Source organism: Pocillopora damicornis, chromosome 12 (genome assembly GCF_964200805.1).
Source record: "Pocillopora damicornis chromosome 12, jaPocDami1.2, whole genome shotgun sequence".
NCBI lineage: Eukaryota > Metazoa > Cnidaria > Anthozoa > Scleractinia > Pocilloporidae > Pocillopora > Pocillopora damicornis.
The window spans coordinates 8,137,282-8,156,198 of record NC_142681.1 but is presented as its reverse complement, the minus strand read 5'-3'; the positions used below and the strand labels follow the sequence as shown (position 1 = coordinate 8,156,198).

Sequence of the window (18,917 nt, the reverse complement as noted above, 5' to 3'; positions counted from 1 at the left end):
CATCTTACAATCTTGGTTCATGATTTTACACCGAACACAAACCGCCTGACATCGCTTTCAGTTCAAAAAAATTAGCGGTTTTTATGCGGCATCTCACTATTAAATGAGCTGCTGCACGAGATTAAAAAGTCTCATGACAAAAAAAAAATAATCTTCCGACAATTTAATTTAAATATCAAGGGCAGTCACCGTACAACAACGCAAATTAGCACTTCCACCTCTCTCCTGCATCGGTATCCATTGTGCAATTTTTCTGTGTCCTTAGGCGGCTTTGGTAAAGAACATCAAGGCTTTTCTAGCTATTTATTAAAAAAAGGAAAATCTGATTTCCATAACTTTTTTCGCGCCTCCGTACAATATTCTTTGCCGCGGCTCGTAAAGTTTATTTACGAAAGGGATAGAGAGACCTACTCAGCAACGCGAGTCAATTGGTATTTACATTTTCTTTTTCTTTATTTGTGTCCTCTAGGCCTTGTAAATTAAGTGCGTATAGAGAGTCCTGCAGTTAAATTAAAAATTTTGGATGAAGGCGGCATGATTTGTCGTTTTCACAGAAAATGGCTAGATTTTTGTAAAAATTACTCGTCTCCGGTCAGATTATAACACACCTACGCACGTACCCGAAACATATATTAGCAAAATAACTATCGTTTTGAATTTCATGCAAAAGCGGCCATGATGAGTTATTCAATGCAGCCGTTGGATTAAATATAGAAAGGAGGCTTAATTATTACATGCTATACATGAAAATAGAAGCTCTTTACTAAGCTTTTGCCACATTTTGAGCGTGCCATAAAAATTTCGATAAAATGTGTTAATTGAATAATTATTGTTTGTGGTCAAACCACGCGAATCATTTAGACGCCCCTTCGACTTAATTTAAACGAGCGGTCTTTAGGCAGGGAAAAGCCATTACCTACGTCATCGATTTGAGAATCATTTATCATAATTTTGACACCAGCTTCCCTTCGGCGCCTGCTGTTTAGACTTTACTCAATGAAAATCAACGAACGTCAACGCACTTATAAAAACAAAGATCAAAAGGTCCTGGTTGTTTTTATTTTGCAAATTTCTTTATTATTCTGATATCTTCAAAACCAACCTCTACATCTTTTATCGACTTATTTCTTTTCATTGCACTCCATATCTGGGAAAACTTAGACCATAATTTTGTAATCTGTTCCACAGAGTACCAGCGCCTTTAAGTCTCGTGGTCGTCTTAAATTATCAAATGTCGAATGTGAGTCATTACGACTGGATTATCTATTGCATAAACTCTATTTTTGGAATCTTTCAAGACCTCGACATTTGGAACAAGTTCTCGTCAAACCTATGAAAAAATTTTTTTTAAGCAAATTCCTTGGAAAGGTTGAGAAAAAAGAACCAAGATGTCTGAAGAATCAGAAGAAGTCCAAGCAAGAGTCCCAAGGGGGTTCATAGTGATAATGGTGGCAAGTGTCAAGATTACATTTTCCAAATTGGCTGCGGACGCAAAATTGCGGTTTTAAAGGGCTTATGCTTCATACTCCATCCTCATTGACGCCAAAAAGTTTTGTCTTTAGAGATAACTTTTGATGCATTCATGACGATTTTTCCCTTCACCCTTTAACTCCCATGAGTGACCAAGACAGAATTTCTCCTTACAATATCAATACAATGTCAATCAGACGTCAGTGTCAACGATGAGAAGAAAGGAAACATGATATAAATTTGAGGATTTCTAGTTGATCCAGTTCCAGATTCTCAGAGCTAGCATCATCAGAATTTTATAGCAGACAGTAAGGATAATTACTAATAAGATCTTGGGCGTTAAAGGGTTGAAGAGATTTTGCCTTGCTAAGCTGGGTTCTCAATACATGACGTAAAACTTCATGGCGATCCACTTCATTGGGTTTCATTGCAGAAAATAATTTGACGGTCTTTGCCTTTTGAGCGCCCCACTAACTTGGAAAAACTCTGATAGCAAATCCTTTAGTTCTTCGTTCATCACAGATTCTTCGCTCGCCTTACTTTAATACAGAAGCTTTTCAAGAGAAAATAGCCATGTAAAACAAAATGGAAATTTGAAGAGTAAATATAAAATACAATTTATTCTTTTGATCCCCCTTCCTTTTGCTCGAATGAACTAATATCTGAGCAAACCCCGCCTATGTTCGTGCATGAAGGATAAACATAATTTCCCGTCACCCCCATGGGAGTAGTGGCGAGAGAGCAGGAAGACCACATCCATGATTCCCTTTTACCCTCTTCTGTACGGAGTTTCGAAAATTGGACGTGACCTCCTTGATTTGTGGTTTGTCGGATTCCTTTCAATCATAAATCTTTCAGTCTTGCTGATATCTTTGCCAGGTAAACAGCTCTTAAGTTTGTTTCGACACTAATTCCTTATTGGGCCGACACGCCCTGTACTCAAGGCCGTGCCCTTGTCGAGTCACTGTGGCGTTGCTAAACTAGAGTAGTTTATCTTCTTGTAATTTTGACAGGATGTGCTACCAGCCTCGTAACTATTGGTTCATCACCGACCACTGTCTCTGAGTCTCTCAGTTATGCGTTCAAAAACAAGTAGCATACAAGTGAGAGAACCCAAATTTAATTAAAAATTGTATACGCTTCAAAATCTTATCATCAGTTACTTGGTTGATTAATTTGCAGCACACAGATCTGTTGTTATTTTAAAATGTAACTTTCTAAATGATGTGATAATTGGCCGGAACAATGAGAACCGTCAGCTGATGACGATCCTACAGCTGTGATTTTTTATTGCTCTTTTAAAACGGATGTGGGCTGACCGCGCTCTAGTTTGACATACTTCAGCCGCAAACGATGAACATTTCACGCAGAGACAAATTAAGGGAAGAGATTAAAAAATTTGAAAGAAGATGGCATACGTTAAAATGGAATATTGGACTATCAATGCCTTCGGATTGACTGAAATGTTCTGGTAGAAGTTGAGGCCGTCAAATTAAAATTTAGCCGCATTTCTAAAAAGTGTCATCAAATTACCTTCATTGCGGAGACGGAAAACAGAGTGCGGGAACATGCTCACAACTTCCGGTGACAACTTCACGCGACTGTTTTTAAAATCCTCACCGGATTTTAAAACATCGCCCAAAATAATCCGTATAGGAAAGGAAATGTCAGAATGTAAACAGGATGTGTGAAGTACTCGGAAAAGTACTTTCAGTTATGTTTGATTCAAAGGGCTCTCTTCGAGAAATGGGAGCAAATAATCAATTCGTAGTAGTCAAAGTTCCTTTTCCTTGAACTTCCATAAATCTCGCCGTTCTTAATCGCGTTTCGAACGTCAACTCGACCTTGCGGGTCCACTCAACACTTACTAAGCAAGAGATTATGTTCTCTCGCACTCACTCGCCGCAGTCAAAGATGAGAAACTCCTGTGACAATGTGAAAACTGCATTGAGGGGACATCTAGGGGACTCTTGGATCCTCTAGTAGAAAGTATGACTCTCCTCTACAAGATTTAGCGCTTTAAGGTAAAATATTCAATCTGATCGGGTTAAAATCACGCTTTCAAGAAACAAACTTAGTATCAGTGCCCCCCGAGTCTGCTAATAGATTTTACTGTATTTATAGTCTCGAGGAAGCCAAAAAATCAAATTAGCAATCTACCTTTATTTTAGCCTACGTGTAGCCGTACCCTCCCCCCCAAGGTGAAACGTTTCACCTTGCGGGAGGAGGGTACGGCTAAACGCGGGCTACCTTTATTTACGTCATTAATTTCTCGGAAAATAAATATAATGTGGGTCTTTGCCACGGAAAAAGAAAACTTTTACAGGCAAGTTATGACTAGTGGGATGCATCTTACCTTCGCCAGCAGCGAGTTAACCTTGAATATCATAACCCTGGCAAAATCCTCAGTTGTTAAAACAACACATTTCAATTCGACAATGTAAAGGAAAAATGCTTGCTGCAAAAAGACAAAAAATGTAATCTTTCCGCATTTGTGATTGAATCATCACAATAAATAATAAACTATTAATATACAACTACTCTAACTTTTTCCCCTAAAAATCTATCTGAGCTTTGAAGTTATTGTGAGTCACAACGCAGAGCCTTTCAAAACGTCACTTTTTGGTCTAACATTTTCTCAGTTTATGACACGATATTGAAAACTTTGAATACTTTTTAATTCACAGCTTCCCACTGTAGTCACTTCTGCCAGACAATCTCTGTTTCCCATCACCATTAGAATCCTTTCTCTGTGAGGATTTTGAAACATTTTTCTTCGTGGGTACCACTAGCGAATTTAGTTTGTAATAGTCGAGGAAGGTACGCGCTACGTTACGGCCAAGTTTGAAATACCCTTCTTCGGTGTATGGCGACATTCCTTGTGAAACAGCTGTATTGTAGCTGAAAAACGACACTTCCAACGTGTAGCAATGAGTCTTTGGGTCTAAGCAGCTGCCGAGAAAACGTCGCCCAGTACCAGCTTTCACAGCATCTTTGTTAAATGATGTGTTGGACATGGAAAAGTCTTCCGCGTTCGCGCATAGAAGTCTCGGATAAACAGCTTGCCTTTCAAATCGTTCCTCCTCGTCGTAAATATTCCCGTACATGAAACCATTCATCATAGTGGAATGCGCGTGGATATCGATATAAAAGTCAAGATGGACATTTTCATCTTCATCCAGCTGCATTAAGTGGTTCTTACAAGCTACTAGGGTGGGGTGAGCCCACGGTGACGGCTCCTGCCAATGGCGATTCAGATCAAACCCCATCAGGGAGCAGCGGTAGTTACCCAAGACGACGCCGTCAGGGTTTAACATGGGCACTATCTTAAATACCAGGTAGTCTCTCAACACTTTGGCTACTGGATGGCTACTGACAAGGAAATCAATGACACCTTGACAGACATAGGACGACGGAGTTTCACCTGAGACAGACAACAAAAGTACCAGTTTAACCCTTTGACTCTCAGAGGTGATTAAAATGTAACTTCTCTCTATAATATCCTTACATCATCCAGCAAACGGATGGTGAGAATACTCAGAGTTATCAGGTAGTTGTTGTCTTGACCTAACACCAAATTCTCCTTACTAATTTACAAAGAATTGTGTAGCAGCTTGAGGGGAGAAATAACTCTCAGACCTTGGGATTTAAAGGGTTAAACAAAGATTTGGTATATGCTGACCAGAAACCTGAGTTGTATTCTTCTCACTAACCTATCAATGGTGAGACTTAGTGTCAACTCTAGCTGAAGAGGTCTGGGCTTAAGCCTTACTAAGCCAGGGTCAGTAATGTTTTCTTGATTAAGACACTTCACTCTTGCAGTGCCTCTCTTCCCCCCCCCCCCCCCCAAGTATGAATGTGTACTGGTGGACTGTCTGGAAAAGCTGAAAAATCAAGGGGGGGGGGGAGTATCTGCAATTACCTAACATCCTGTCTATTACAAAAAGTTGTGCTGTGTCTTCTTATTTGTGTCATTGTGTTTGTGCTTCTGGAACATTTGTATTTGTTTTAGGTAGGCCTAGGTAATTATTATTCTTGGTATTTTCAGCCAAGTCTTTAATGTACCAGTATGTGCTACAATATCTGCAAGACTTCATGGACCTCTAGGATTCAGATCAGTTGCTACACTAAAGTATTATGAAATCTTTTGTAAGGGCCATGGAAAGCCTTCTGGGCAGATTATTAATCAGTGGTAATTTATCACTCACTTCATGAAGGAGTTGTTAAATTGCACAAATTGATGGGAAAGTACACCCCTTGAATAGGGTTCTAACAAAATTCAACTTGGTGATATACTCCATGTGAGTTAATGAAGCCATACACTAATGGAGTACAAATTTGGCATTGAGGAAGAAAATAAGGTGAAAATTGATCATTCATGAAATTTTGAGAGTCTTGCCGTTTTGAATTATTCTTCCAATGGTTTTGCAGTTTCTAATAGACCCAAAGCCCCCCTTCCAAAATTCAGGTATTTAGGCCTGCTTGCCAGACTTTTAATGACCATCTTACATGAAAAGTGAGCACATAAGACTTGGAAGTAAACTGGAGAAAATTTAACCCTGGCAAAAACAAACAATCTGTCATTCAGTGATCAGACAAAAATTCAGTTTTACATGCGGGATAAATTGCTCGCATTTGCATGGTTCATGCTTACCACTAATTATGCTACTTGCATATATTTGAACTTATTTTGATAATCATTTCTCTGATACTAACTTCAATTTGAATCAATCTAAATTCTGTACACTTATTACTTCAACCAAGTTGGCATTCTTTGTGAAAATCGTAAATTTTAAACTTTAATCACCCTTTAGAAAGAATTGCTTTGCCCATTTTAGTAGTGAGAAAATGAAGCATTTTGGTCAGTGCATACCTTCCTTGCTACTTTTTTTTTGGAGGGAGGGAGTTAACTGTTTCTTTCAACAGAATTGTTGAACAGTTTTGAGGTATATATATGTGCCATGATTTCAATACTCTTTTTCATCAGTGGCTACCCATAATACAATAGCAGCAGCACCATATAGTGAAATCCAAACACAAGAGCCTGCACACAGGCTAAAAAAATGATGGTGAGAGGGTCTTACTGATGATAGTGGAGCACTTTATTGTTGAAATGGGTGGCTATTTTACTATCATTTACTATATGATCAGAGGAATATGAGACCAGTCAATAATACAAGGAAACTGGTGATTTCCACATGCTACCAGTAACTTTTGACAACAAAGGTTCATATTTTTACCCAGAACAACATGTTAATGTGCTTTCTTTACTTTCTATCAATAGTACTAAAATATATATGCAAGGAAAATTTTTGTCGGTTTCAAGTTTCACCACATTTGATGATTAAAATCATGGACATATAGGCATGGACATGCTGACCCCCTGGGTTGGACATACTATTTGTAAACAAGTTCCCGTTGTTCTCGCCTAAAAGATTATTAACTAAAGGTGTATTTGGGCAAAGTACACGCAACTGAGTTTGATAATCCGCCGTAACAAGATAAAAGGCTTACCTGGATGAATCCTTGCTGTGATAAAAATCACCCTCTTTTTGAGATCATCTTTCATGTTTTCTGGGGAAGTAACTGTCAGCAAATCAACTCTGCGCTGCTGAACCGTCAAACAAAGTAGCTCTCTTCTGTAACACGCCATGTTTTTTTTATCGAGTTCCTCAAGGAAGGTTTGCAGACGAGAGTAAGTGTAAGGGAAGCAGTAGGCAAACTGATAAACATCCGTGTCATTATCGAAGGCAAACGCAAATGAGAGCACATAGTTTTTTCTGTGGTCAGGGCAACGATAGTAGAAGCAATTCTTAGCAGGAATTCTCTGCCACTTTGGACGACTGGAAGACTTAACAAGTGGAGTCATTCCTTCGCGATACAAGCTCTTGGTCTTGCTGAAATTCACGACATTGAATATGACACGCTGATATGGTGCTGTGTTCTCCACAGTGAAATTAAACCAGACGCGAAACCGAGGATTGCAGGTGTCCGGGCGAATAAACAAATCGTACTCGAATTCCGTAATGTAGTCGACTCTGCCGAGATTTCCACTTTCAAAACAAGCATCGAACATCAAGTGCCCCTTTTTAGGCGTTCCTGAAAAGCCAGGAGGTAAGGCATAGTATTTAGATAGGTTACCCACAGGTTCGTCCACCTTGACGATATTTGCAGAATCCAAATCTTCGTTCACACCGCTTTCTTGACTTTCGCTGCGAGACGCCATCTTGAATATGCCGGTAAGATTAGTGGTTGTTATGACAACAAGCAAGACAGCGAATGCAGAAGAGATGTGAAGGGAGGGGTGGGGATTTTGAGGTTCGGGTTAGGAGGTAGAGCAGTACCTAGTGGTAAAAACCGCCGTTATCTCTAATAACTGGGTCAAAACATGTGATTCCCCTTGAAGTATCAATGCATCGTCCATTTATGGGGATCTGTAGGGTAGACAAAATGATCGCGAATTTTGAAAACGCCAAATTCTTACTGATGATCAAAGAATATAGATCAAGGTAAACTTCAAGGGAAGTGAATTTATCTGCCATACGAGGGTGCGCAATTTTGCTATGATTGTAATGTTCTCAGATAAGAGAATTCCTCTCATTTCCCCTTTTTATTGCCACACAGTATTTCACCTCTGATACATAGTTAATCAGTAATTAAGCTACAATATTCCTAGCATCATGAAGAGAAACGTTCTACTCGATGCTAAATAAACCTTGATAGCCTTACACGCCCGCAAATGGAAACCCTGGAAAACTTGGCGGGGGCCGTTCGGTTGTGAGTTCAACTTCAAATGTTGCAGGGGTTGAGGAGGGAGGACTCGGGTTGGCAGTGGAGGTATGGCAATCTCCATCCCAAATCTGTATTCCATGCTCTGTACAAACCACTGCAAAACAGCCGTCAGGATCGCCAGCTATGACTTCCCCAGGAAGGTACACTCGGTCTCCGTATATGTCACATCCTTGCGGTAGTGTGGTAGGAATGAGCGAGCTGAATGGGAATTGAGGGGCTGCAGGTCTGCCTTGGGTGTTTCTACTGATCAGCAGTAAAAGTACCATCATTGAGTAAGACATAACAGAGTGTAGTGCCATCCTGTGAACGGATATAAAACCAAAAACTTAAGACACACGACAAATCTTGCGTTAATATCTCTCCTTTGTTATCACTTAACTTTTTTTACGACTAGCGGTTACACTCTCTCAATTTTTACGCCTAACGGCCAAATTTTACGGCCGTTTTACGGCTTACGGCTAACCCCAGTGAGACCCTCTTAAAAATTTGTACGTAATCAAGATTCAACCAGATCATTAGATTTATTAGTCTGCCAGCCAAGATTTCTGATGCCAACGAGGGCCATCCCTAAAATCTTTCTGATTTACACACTTTCTAACTTCGACAAAAAGCATTAAAAAAAACTTGAACGAAATAAATGTAGAAAAACTAAATGTCAACTGACCTTGCAAAGATATGAGGATTTCTATGCTTGACTGGCTTTTTCAGCTGTCATCAAAGTTTCTCTTGTGGGCTTGAGTTAACTGTTTGCATTTAGTCGGCGGGTGACTTACTGTGATGCGAAAAGATAAAGCAAAGCTAATGCAATACCTCCTTGGACACTAAATCCTTATAGAAAGAATTTTTTGACAAAAATGTCAGCCATGACAAACATCATCAAATGAATGCTAAGCTAGTTATTAATGGATTAGTTTCTGGGGACGCTAATTGCCCGATGGAAAATCGAGAAAAGATTAACTATCACGACTATCCCACGGTATAGCTAGAAATTTAATCTTCCTTTTTTATCAAATCGTTCAGTTTCAACTCAAGATAAGTTAGTGCACTATCAAGGAAACAAGAAACAAGCCTCAAAATTCAATAATTAATTTCTGCAATCAAACGGTTTAAATGACAGAGACAAACGCATACAAACCTGCATAAGTCATGCTTTAGATTTGTGTACACGGCCTGGGTATTTTGTGGATCAATCACCAGATGTCCTGAATTTTGGCCTTGAATTCGTTTCAAAAGGGATGGGTAGTTACGAATGTTACTCCCCAAAGTTAGGGCATTCAGCTACCAAATCGATTTCCTTGACTATCCCCACTTAAAAGAACTCCAAAGAAGGACCTACTAGTTTTAATTAAATCGTATTTCCTCTTTGTCATCAACGCAATATTTATCAGAAATCGTCCATACTGAACACTGAATAAATAAGGGAGAAAGATTAAATCTCTGTAATTACCTGACAAGTAATCATTGCATTTATACTTTTCGTGGGTTGTTTGCCTGTTTTTTTCTCCTTTTAAAAATGCAAACTAGAAATGAATGTGAACCAGGGAAAGCTTCTCACCTGGAACAGGGACCCCAACCTTGTAGTACTAGCGAAATAGCTGGGTATTGCTGCAGTGTAACCGACCCTCTTCAGCTAAAGCAAAGTATGCGTCACAAGAAGGTAATGTGATACATTGAAAGTAACAGCAATATATTGTAGACACAAAATACAAGGTTTAATCTTTAATCACACAATATGGTTACCGTATAATTTATCATACAAACTGCGAAGTTTAACAAGGATTTCCAGCCCTGAGAAAAACTAGAACTGCGCATATGTTAATAACGATAATTTTCTTCGTTTGCTTAATATCGTCAATCAGCTGCTGATATGTAACTCGCCTTTCGCGCCACTCTTGCTGGCAAAGGCCTACGCTGTTTATATAACTAAAAAAAATGATATATGGTTGCTTGCAGATATGGAATTTCTCTCCCCGTGTTCAACTCGAAGAGAAACTCCATATCGACTTACACTATTGTATTTTTCTCAACGTAAAGTAAATTTTATATACTGTAAGTAATGTTCTAACAATTTTAGATAATTGTCATAAACAAATTTCACATGAATAGATAACCAGAAAAAGATATTTACAAACTACGTAGAGGTATACAACAAGGTTAAAAAAAGTGTTGAAAGTGAGAGCAATACGTTATGTATATATAACACACACACACACACACACACACGCACACACACACAAACCACAATTCCTCCTTTCGTTCTAACGAAGGTCTAACGCTCGAAACGTCAGCTTTTGAAACTCTTCACGGTGGCCAATTTACTCAGCTGAGAATACTAAATTACCCTGCTATACTCTGCCACCGACGCAGCACCACAGTTCCTGTAAAAATTAACTTTTTAATATAATATAGAAGCTGAAATCTTGTAAGCACATAATACATGAAATCTTCCACCGTCAATTTGGAGAGAAGGGGGGGGGGGGTGTTAAAAAAATCCTATATACTTCAAGGAGGGATCACGTAAAGGCTGCTTTGTCGCAACAAAAATCCACCGCACCCTCCCCCCCCTCGACGCGGATAACTACTGACCGGTCCCTTAACCCTTTCACTCCCAAGATCTCATTAGTAATTCTTTTTACTGTCTGATATACAATTCTCATGATATCAATTTGGAGAATTTGGTATTGGATCAACTAATAATCCCGTAACTGATATTTTACTTTATTCTCATCACTTCTATGCTTAATATTGTATTGATATTGTGAGGAGAAATTATCTCTTGGTCACTCATGGGAGGTGAAGGGTTAAACAAACTTCAACAATGCATGGAGGACTATTTTTCTGTAACAGATTATGAGAATCTACAAGGTGATCACTGCAGAGGAACTTATTTTGACACAACACTATGAGTTAAACAATGTAATTCTCCTGCTGACACTAAGAATAAAAAAATAGAAAATTAAGAGTAGATGAGGGAATTGACATTTGGAGGTTCGAGAAGAAACTCGAACATTAGTGACAATTTACCCGCGACCCGCAACCTACAACCCGCTAAGATCAAACACTGCCAGAGGAATGTGCTCAATAGCTTTTCTACAGCCTGGTATCCTCCGCTGTGGCCGTCGAATGAGCGGTCGTTTCTTATGAGCGGTCGTTTGAAAACCGTTCCTGAGAAAACATTTTGGGGAAGGCATAGCCCGCTTGAACGTTTGCTTTGGACCTCATGGGAAACCTTGTTATCTCCGTTCCTCTTGTTGTTGTCGTTATTATTATTATTATTATTATTATTATTATTATTATTATTATTATTAGTAGTAATAGTATTGTTATAATTATTTTTAATTTTCTTTTTTTTTTCGACGAAAAATTGAAGTTCTTAATGATGACGTTTTCTATAATTGTTGTGGTTGATAGTTTCCATGATTGATCCGAGTTTGTTTGTTGTTTACTTTTTTTGTCTTTTCCAACGTGTACACAGAAACCTGGGAAATGGTGTGCAGCACATGTTCAGACAGCATGGCAAATTTACTATCATCAGCAGAAGGTAAGACACCATTGAGCTTCGATGCGAAGCGATTAAGCAGGCAACAACTTGGGTCAAATCAATGACTTAAAAGGCACAAAAAGCCCTAGTGTCTTGACAAATGTTCTCCATCCTTGAATTTATACATCACGAATCAGATTACCAATCGAGGCGAATAAGAAATTTCCTGAAGAAGTCTTGATTGTTCTTCAACAGTTTTCTGTAAAAACTTAATCTGCTCTTTTTGTTTGGTGATCTCCATGGATATTTTCTTGGTTCCTTCATCCTCTTCAACTTCACTTTCCTTTTGCCCATTTATAACGTTTTCAAGCATGAGAAAAAGCCTCCGATTTATATGTAACAGGCTGCCAAAAGTAAATAAACATATGAATAAATTAATATATATATATACATACATACATACATACATATATATATATATATATATATATATATATATAACTAACTGCAGACAGTACTGTTTCGGCCTTCTGGGCCTCATGAGTCATTGCTGCTAGCATTATATATATATATATATATATATATATATATATGAAGAAGTATGAGGGACAAAGAAAGCCCCTGGGATGATTCAACCCTTATCTCGTACCCATATCCTACCATGTAACTGTAACTGAAGTGTTCAACCGCTTGGGCGTGAAAGGTCTGGGTACGAGACCATTCCAGGTTTCCGGGAGGTAGATTGGATCGAAAGACAGAAACGTCTTGATGGAAGAGGCGGAGTGGAAAAGGATCGAGGTTTGAGTCGGTTCAGTCCTCGTTTTACCAACCGAGCGTCTGGAACAGGCTAAAATTCATTTGGATGTTTTATTATTGAGTCAGTGAAAACCAACATACGCTGCTGAAGTCCAAAATAAAAAAAATAAAAAATAAAAAAATGGGTAAAAAACTTATAATAAAAAAATGAATGAATGCTGCACTTACATTGAGAACATATTTTTTCCGTTCGGCTTGAAAACAAGAACGGATCTATGCCAATACTTTCTCAGCCAACGTGGGTATCGTTGATCAACATCACATACAAATTCAACTTGCATGGCCAGCCTCGTCATGTTGGCATTACGTTGAATGCTGTCAATGTCTCCAACCGCTAAACCCACCTGCGATGAGACATTTTTAAATGTGAATACTGGTCAGGGACATGTGCGGGATTTTCAAGGTTCCAATCCTGGCACAGGAAACTCGTAAACTTTTCATTTCTTGGGCTTTTTTGTTTGTTTGTTGTGTTTTGTTTTTGGATTATAAAGCTCGCTAATAATGTGGATATAATTTTTCTTTTAAACTGTGTACAGGACATGCATTTTCCAAAATAACTTTAGTTTTACAGTGTAAGTAATTAAAAAAGAATGTTAAAACAAAATTTAAAAGTTCGCTTGAAAAGTAAAGAATTCAGAAAAGAAGTTGAACCATTTCATATACTTCCTGGCATATGTATGTATTACAAAGTTTGTAACTTTTGGACAACACTGCCACTCACTGTTGAACGATTCAATACGTTCCGCGGAAGTTTATGAATTACTAAGGCGTTTGGAACTGGACAGGGGGAAGGGGAGGGGAAGTAACTTAAGAACCTAATTGACGGCCAGAAAGCGAGTCACTATTTTTTTTCTTGAAATTTTGTTCAGCGTTGACGAACATTAAATAAAATACTGCATTTATTTAGTCGTAAAATCCACGATGTTCGTAAAGGATTAAGATGTTGCCGTTTGCTTAGAACTATAATTATAATACAAAAGATCAAAATTTTAAGAACGATGATGCGCCATCTTGTACCCAAGAGTCAAGGTACTAATAGCCCTTCTCTCCCCTCCCACCAAGTCTTCACTTACCAATAGGTTCATGACCAGAACAGACACAATCATACAGAACAAGCACACAATGATGGCAGTGAACTCCGGCAGGTGTACAAGAGGGGCACCAGATTCGTCGTTGATCTCCGCCTTCGCATCGACCACAACAGAGCCGTAATCAACCTCCCCGATCATCATTATAAACGTCTTGCAAAAGGACCAGAACAGATTGCGGAAAGTGGCCTGGAAACGAGAGAAATGAGGTCTTCACTAGTGATAGTTTGAATTCAAACGAGCATTAAGTTTATTAAAACAGTTAAACTGTATGTAGATGTTGGTGTGATTTTAATAAAGCCATTTCAATTAAGTTTTGGAGTTGGAAGTAATCCGAGATGGAATTGTTTTTTCCTTACTGCGCCTTGTGATTGGTCCAGATAACTACGAATATCCTTTTAACCGATCAGACCCACCAAGTGCACGATGTCGATACGTTCTGTCCCGCCTCAGGCAGTTGGCGCGGTTTAACTAGATTAGTTAACTAGAGTTAACTAGATTATGGCGCGCAATGTTGCGCGCGAAAGTCTAGAACAATGTTGAATCTAAGAAATTTGGTAAAATTTTACATCAAGCGTCTTAAGTAATCCGGGGTTGCTTTGGTTTTGCTTTACTCAGTTATGAAATTGGTCCGGAAATCACGCGTTACTTTCTGAGCCAATCATATTCAAGGCTAAAACCAATCGCGACTTGGTCACTCGCATTTTCCCGCGCTTCAGGCAGCTTGATTGATTTTACTGCGAATTCTCATTGGCTCCTTGGAATATTTTCCTTGTTATGATTAGTTATTGTAATATCTTTGGTCTTGGTTTTCCGACACTCAATCGAAAAGCGCCCTTTTCAGGCCTATGCCAGGTCGTTTTTATACTTAAGTCATGTGAAATACCCACCTGCTCTTTTAGTAGAATGAAGAAGGTCAGGTTGAAAGCAAATAACATTGGAATGAAAATGATGATCACTTTGAAAAGTGTTTTGGTAACCTCAATGAGCATTGAGATGTAGATACCAACGTAATAGAATCGTCTCAGGAACAGGATCAAGGTTGTGTACGATAATAGAATCACGGCTGAGGCAAGAGGCCACATCGTCATTGTACCCTTGAAAATGTTTCCTCTCCCGAGATAGGGAGACACAAAACAAATAGTGCACAAATAGCAACACCATTCAATATAGTTTGTGACATGAGTTAGATATCTCCATTTCTGAATAGCAATTTGGTAAATTTCTTTGATCATGTGAATGCAGATAAAGATCAGAATCAAAACAGGAGCTCCAGCTGATAGCCCACTTCTAGACCGAAATAGTTGATCGGTTTCATCATCCTGGAAGTCCTCTGCGCCAGGATTGAATAACCTCAGCTTTCCTCGTTCCGCTATCATGAACACAGACAACAGCACAACAAAAGCGAGGTAGGACAAAAAGTTTATCGCAAATAACGGCCTTCCCATGGTATTCCATTTCCACTGAAGAAGTATCTGCGATAATGGGTGCATAAGAAGTCCTTCGCGCTCGTACTGGACCATGTAGGAAGGGGCAAAAAAGCGTGGACCTTCAGAAGTTCTTGGGTCTTCCTTATCTCCTGGACCAGAAAGAATACTGAAGTCGAAGGTTATGGAATAGTCAGGGTCATCCCGCTGATCATCGGAGCAGGTTACACATTTATCCATGACAACCTGTGCAAGTCTGGGCATGCTCTTAATTAAGTTCTTCAGTGGATTTGCTCCCCTGTCGACCGTGTATTCAAACAAGCTCATCCACCTGAAAAACAGGCAGCCATCAGCGATTTTAAACAATGGTTTGATTCAGTCACCTAAAACATCCAACTTACACTACTTACACTACCTTACATCGTTCAGGTATTTGGCTCAATCCTAAGGGCCAAAATGGTGTTGAAAATGCATCAACTTAGGATTCTATTGGGCAGACAAATGCCCCAAACCCTTGAACTTTCAAAATGATTAGAACTGAAATCCAGAGGATGAATGTGATCTGATTTCCGTTGCTTCTTTACCTGTAGAATCCAACGGTTGCCATAACTTGTCAAAGATTGTTAGAAGTCATGAACCAAAGATGGTTTCGGTGCGCTTTTCTCCCTATTAACCCTTTAACCGCTAAGAGTGATCAGCATCTAATTTCTCCCCACAGTATCACCCCTAAATCAAACATTAAGGTCCTGAGAATAAGGAAAACGATCACCAACCGAAGAAACTCTCGAGATCGCTTTCATACTCACAAACTCTTGATTGTTTAACAAATTCTTCCTGTCAGCACCTTAGGAAATGTATGGAGAATATGCATACTGATGATAAATGGTTTTCTGGACTTACTTGGGGTTCCCAAGAATAACCTCAGCCACATTTTCCATGTTACACGAGATAGCAACATCCAAACACGTCAACATTTGCTTATTACGTGCAGTGATATCAGCACCACGTGATAACATAAGCTCCAAAACGTTGACGTGACCGTACTTCGCGGCCACGTGAAGCGCGGTGTCGCCATTTTGATCGCCTGCATCAATGGCACTCGCGGATTGATACGACAGCAGTGCTTGAGTAGTGCGTGGGCATCCACCAGAGGCGCAAGTGTGCAGGGCTGTCCAACGATTGCTGTCTTGGATACTGGGATTAGCACCCAAGTGTAAGAGAAGAACTGTTGTTTTCCTATTAGCAGCACAAACGCAATAATATAAGTCTTGTGCGGGCATGCTGGGTAGACTCTAGACATGTTCTTTAAGGGTAGACAGATGAGCGCGCAAAGCTCACATTTGAGGACATAACGTTCAAACCTAATGGAAAACAACTTCTGTTTGTAACTGGCTCACTGTTATTTGTACATTTTGTGCCAACCGGTGAGAAAGAAACGAATTGAATGCTAGCGATTTTTGATATCTCCAGAACTTAGAACTCTAAAATATGGATCAATGATGAAGAACCACTGTTTTGTGTTGCAAGTATTATTTATACTAAGCGGTGTAAACTGGTGACACGAATGCACGAATCAAGCAAGTAGGGGAGAGACGAGTAATAAGCGATTATAAATTAAAAAAAGAACCTGTGGCTTCCAAGCGCTGCTAAGTGAAGAGGTGTAAGCCCACGTTCATCTTTGTCATTAATGTGGCCTTGTTCAGCCAAACAAAGCACCTCCACACAGGCCACGTGACCGTGTTCTGCGGCGGCATGCAATGGGGTCCGATCCATTACGTCCTTAGGAGCCACCGTGCACTTCTTTTCTATCAGCAGTTGAAGGATCTGGTGATTATCATTGGACGTTTCAAGTTAATAAAGACTTTGTGATGTACTTTACAGCTGTGTAAATGCATAAATACTTGTTACCAACAGCGTAGCGCGGCAATAAGTGCACCAGAATGTAATAGCCAATCACTTACCCTCAGAGTCATCTAACAGCTTGAGAAAATGCTTTGAGGGAGGTATCAACAGAGATTGGCTGTCTAGAACACCCTTACCTTCAAATTCCCTTTATGTGCCGCGTAAAACAGAGGCGTCTGCAAATCCTTGTCTGTTTCGTTGATCAACTGGCCTTGATCTCGATCAAGGAGCATGCGAAGAGTTTCTTCTCGTTTATGTTTCACAGCAAGGTGTAGACAGGTCCTAAGCGACGCATCGCGCGACTTGAAGTCAGCCCCAGAATCTAGAAGTTGCTCCGCAGTTCTGGTCCTGCCTCGCTTCACTGCCAAAACGAACGCAGTGCGGTTTTCGTTGTCCTTGGCGTCAATGTTCGCTCCGTTATCCAGCAGGAACTTGACGGTGTCCACACGGTCAAATTCAGCAGCTCTGCACAAGCAACAATTACGATAGAAAATATTATAAAGGAGTTAGATTTTCTCGTTGCCCAAAAATTAGGACACATAAACTTAACATCCTGCCTCTTTATTATTTTGAATTTTTGGTGGAGAAATCTTATCGCCACAACGAAGAGTCGCTTTGACAAAGAAGGGCTAACACTCAAAACATCTGTTTTAGAAACTCTTCACGGCGGCCGATGTACATTATCAACTCAGTTGAAAAACCCAAATCATCTTTCAATAAAGAGAGTCTTTTTTTTTATCTTGTTTACTTACTTGACACTGATCTCTTGAAAGGATTACAGTGCACTTTTCTCACCTTTGAAGAGGAGTTCTTTGCCACTCATCTCTACTATCAACAAAAGCACCATGCGATATCAAAAGCTCCACAATATCCATGTGACCATAGGCGGCTGCAAGGTGCAGGGAAGAGTGCACACTTGATTCTCCAAATGTCTCCAGACCATCCATCATATCAGCTCCTTGACTTAACAAAAGTTCTGCAGTTTCCTTGTGGCCCTTCTGACAGGCTAAGTGAAGAGCAGTGTTTCCTTCGAAGTCAGGCGCATCGATGTAGATTAACGGGTTCCCAAACTCAAGAAATGCTGGAACAGGAAAACGATGGTCAAATACGTCGAGGCAAAAATGTTGTGGCAAATTCCCTACCTATCTGGCGCAGCCGTTTAAGATGTGTGCACGCACAGTTTAATACTTGGTTCAAAACAAGTAGAGATACACTAGAGGAAAGCTCTATAGGGAAGCCATGATTTGCTCCTATACACTGTTTACTGAAAGATTAACTGATAATCAAACGGAAATAATGAAAGCCCTTATTTCTCTTCTTTTCTCTTTAGTTTTCTCTTGAGAAAAATAAATGCAAAAAAAAAGGAAAAAGAAACTGTGAAAAAAATTATATAGCTAGATAAAAATTTGTATGGTATTTTCACGCATGGGATAGATATTTGAGCGGTGCTAATGCACAAAAGTTCTTATTATTTAGGCTTCAAATAGTTTTCAGACTCACCTTCTTTGACTAAGAGTTTAACGATCTTTTCGTTTCCGTGTAACGCAGCAAGATGCAAAGGGCTCTTTTCTTCCACAGTGCGCATTCGGATGTTTGCCTTATGTTCCAGGAACAGCTCACATAACTCGAGCTTGCCACTAGCGCAGGCTAAGTGAAATGGCGTCATACCGCTGTTATCTTGAAAGTTAACAGATGATAGACTGTTACTGAGCAGAACTTTTGACGAGTCTACACAACCATGGCGAGCCGCAAAGTGGAGCGGGGTTGCACCGTCAGTATCTTTCATGGAGGGGTCGGCGCCATACTCAATGAGTGTCTTAACAGCTTCATAGCTGTTGTAGCTGTTAGGAAAGATAAAAGTATGCTGAGCTTAAGCTTCAGGCCTAGAAAACAGAAGTTTGCGTGCTGCTCAAATGAATCAGCCTCTTACAACGCGAAGGG

The 18,917-nt window shown here is 39.7% G+C and overlaps 2 protein-coding genes across 2 annotated transcripts in view; both read right to left on the bottom strand.

Annotated features, from left to right (window-relative positions):
- Positions 1 to 3,627: 3,627 nt before the first annotated feature.
- Positions 3,628 to 7,919, bottom strand: LOC113686826 (cytosolic carboxypeptidase 6). Its single transcript, XM_027204503.2, has 2 exons — positions 6,985 to 7,919; positions 3,628 to 4,894 (listed from the first exon to the last, which is right to left on the bottom strand). Exons 1-2 carry the CDS (start codon positions 7,694 to 7,696, stop codon positions 4,152 to 4,154), a joined length of 1,455 nt encoding a protein of 484 aa, XP_027060304.2. The 5' UTR covers positions 7,697 to 7,919; the 3' UTR covers positions 3,628 to 4,151.
- Positions 7,920 to 8,061: 142 nt separating this feature from the next.
- LOC113686828 (transient receptor potential cation channel subfamily A member 1) overlaps positions 8,062 to 18,917 on the bottom strand; it is a 12,925-nt gene continuing 2,069 nt past the window's right edge. The window contains exons 2-12 of the mRNA XM_027204504.2: positions 18,477 to 18,817; positions 17,772 to 18,057; positions 17,114 to 17,441; positions 16,702 to 16,898; positions 15,975 to 16,310; positions 14,538 to 15,405; positions 13,633 to 13,836; positions 12,728 to 12,903; positions 9,398 to 12,147; positions 8,927 to 9,034; positions 8,062 to 8,562 (exon numbers count right to left, since the gene is read on the bottom strand). Of these exons, the coding sequence (XP_027060305.2) occupies positions 11,937 to 12,147; positions 12,728 to 12,903; positions 13,633 to 13,836; positions 14,538 to 15,405; positions 15,975 to 16,310; positions 16,702 to 16,898; positions 17,114 to 17,441; positions 17,772 to 18,057; positions 18,477 to 18,817 (2,947 nt within the window). The 3' untranslated portion in view covers positions 8,062 to 8,562; positions 8,927 to 9,034; positions 9,398 to 11,936. The remainder of the gene's footprint in view (positions 8,563 to 8,926; positions 9,035 to 9,397; positions 12,148 to 12,727; positions 12,904 to 13,632; positions 13,837 to 14,537; positions 15,406 to 15,974; positions 16,311 to 16,701; positions 16,899 to 17,113; positions 17,442 to 17,771; positions 18,058 to 18,476; positions 18,818 to 18,917) is intronic.

What these genes read in the sequence shown, in the direction of transcription:
- LOC113686826 (XM_027204503.2), bottom strand. Translation starts at nt 7,696, where the DNA reads ATGGCGTCTCGCAGCGAAAGTCAAGAAAGCGGTGTGAACGAAGATTTG. An exon ending in CACAGCAAGGATTCATCCAG is followed by an intron (nt 4,895 to 6,984) that starts GTAAGCCTTTTA and finishes TGTCTGTCTCAG; the next exon opens with GTGAAACTCCGTCGTCCTAT.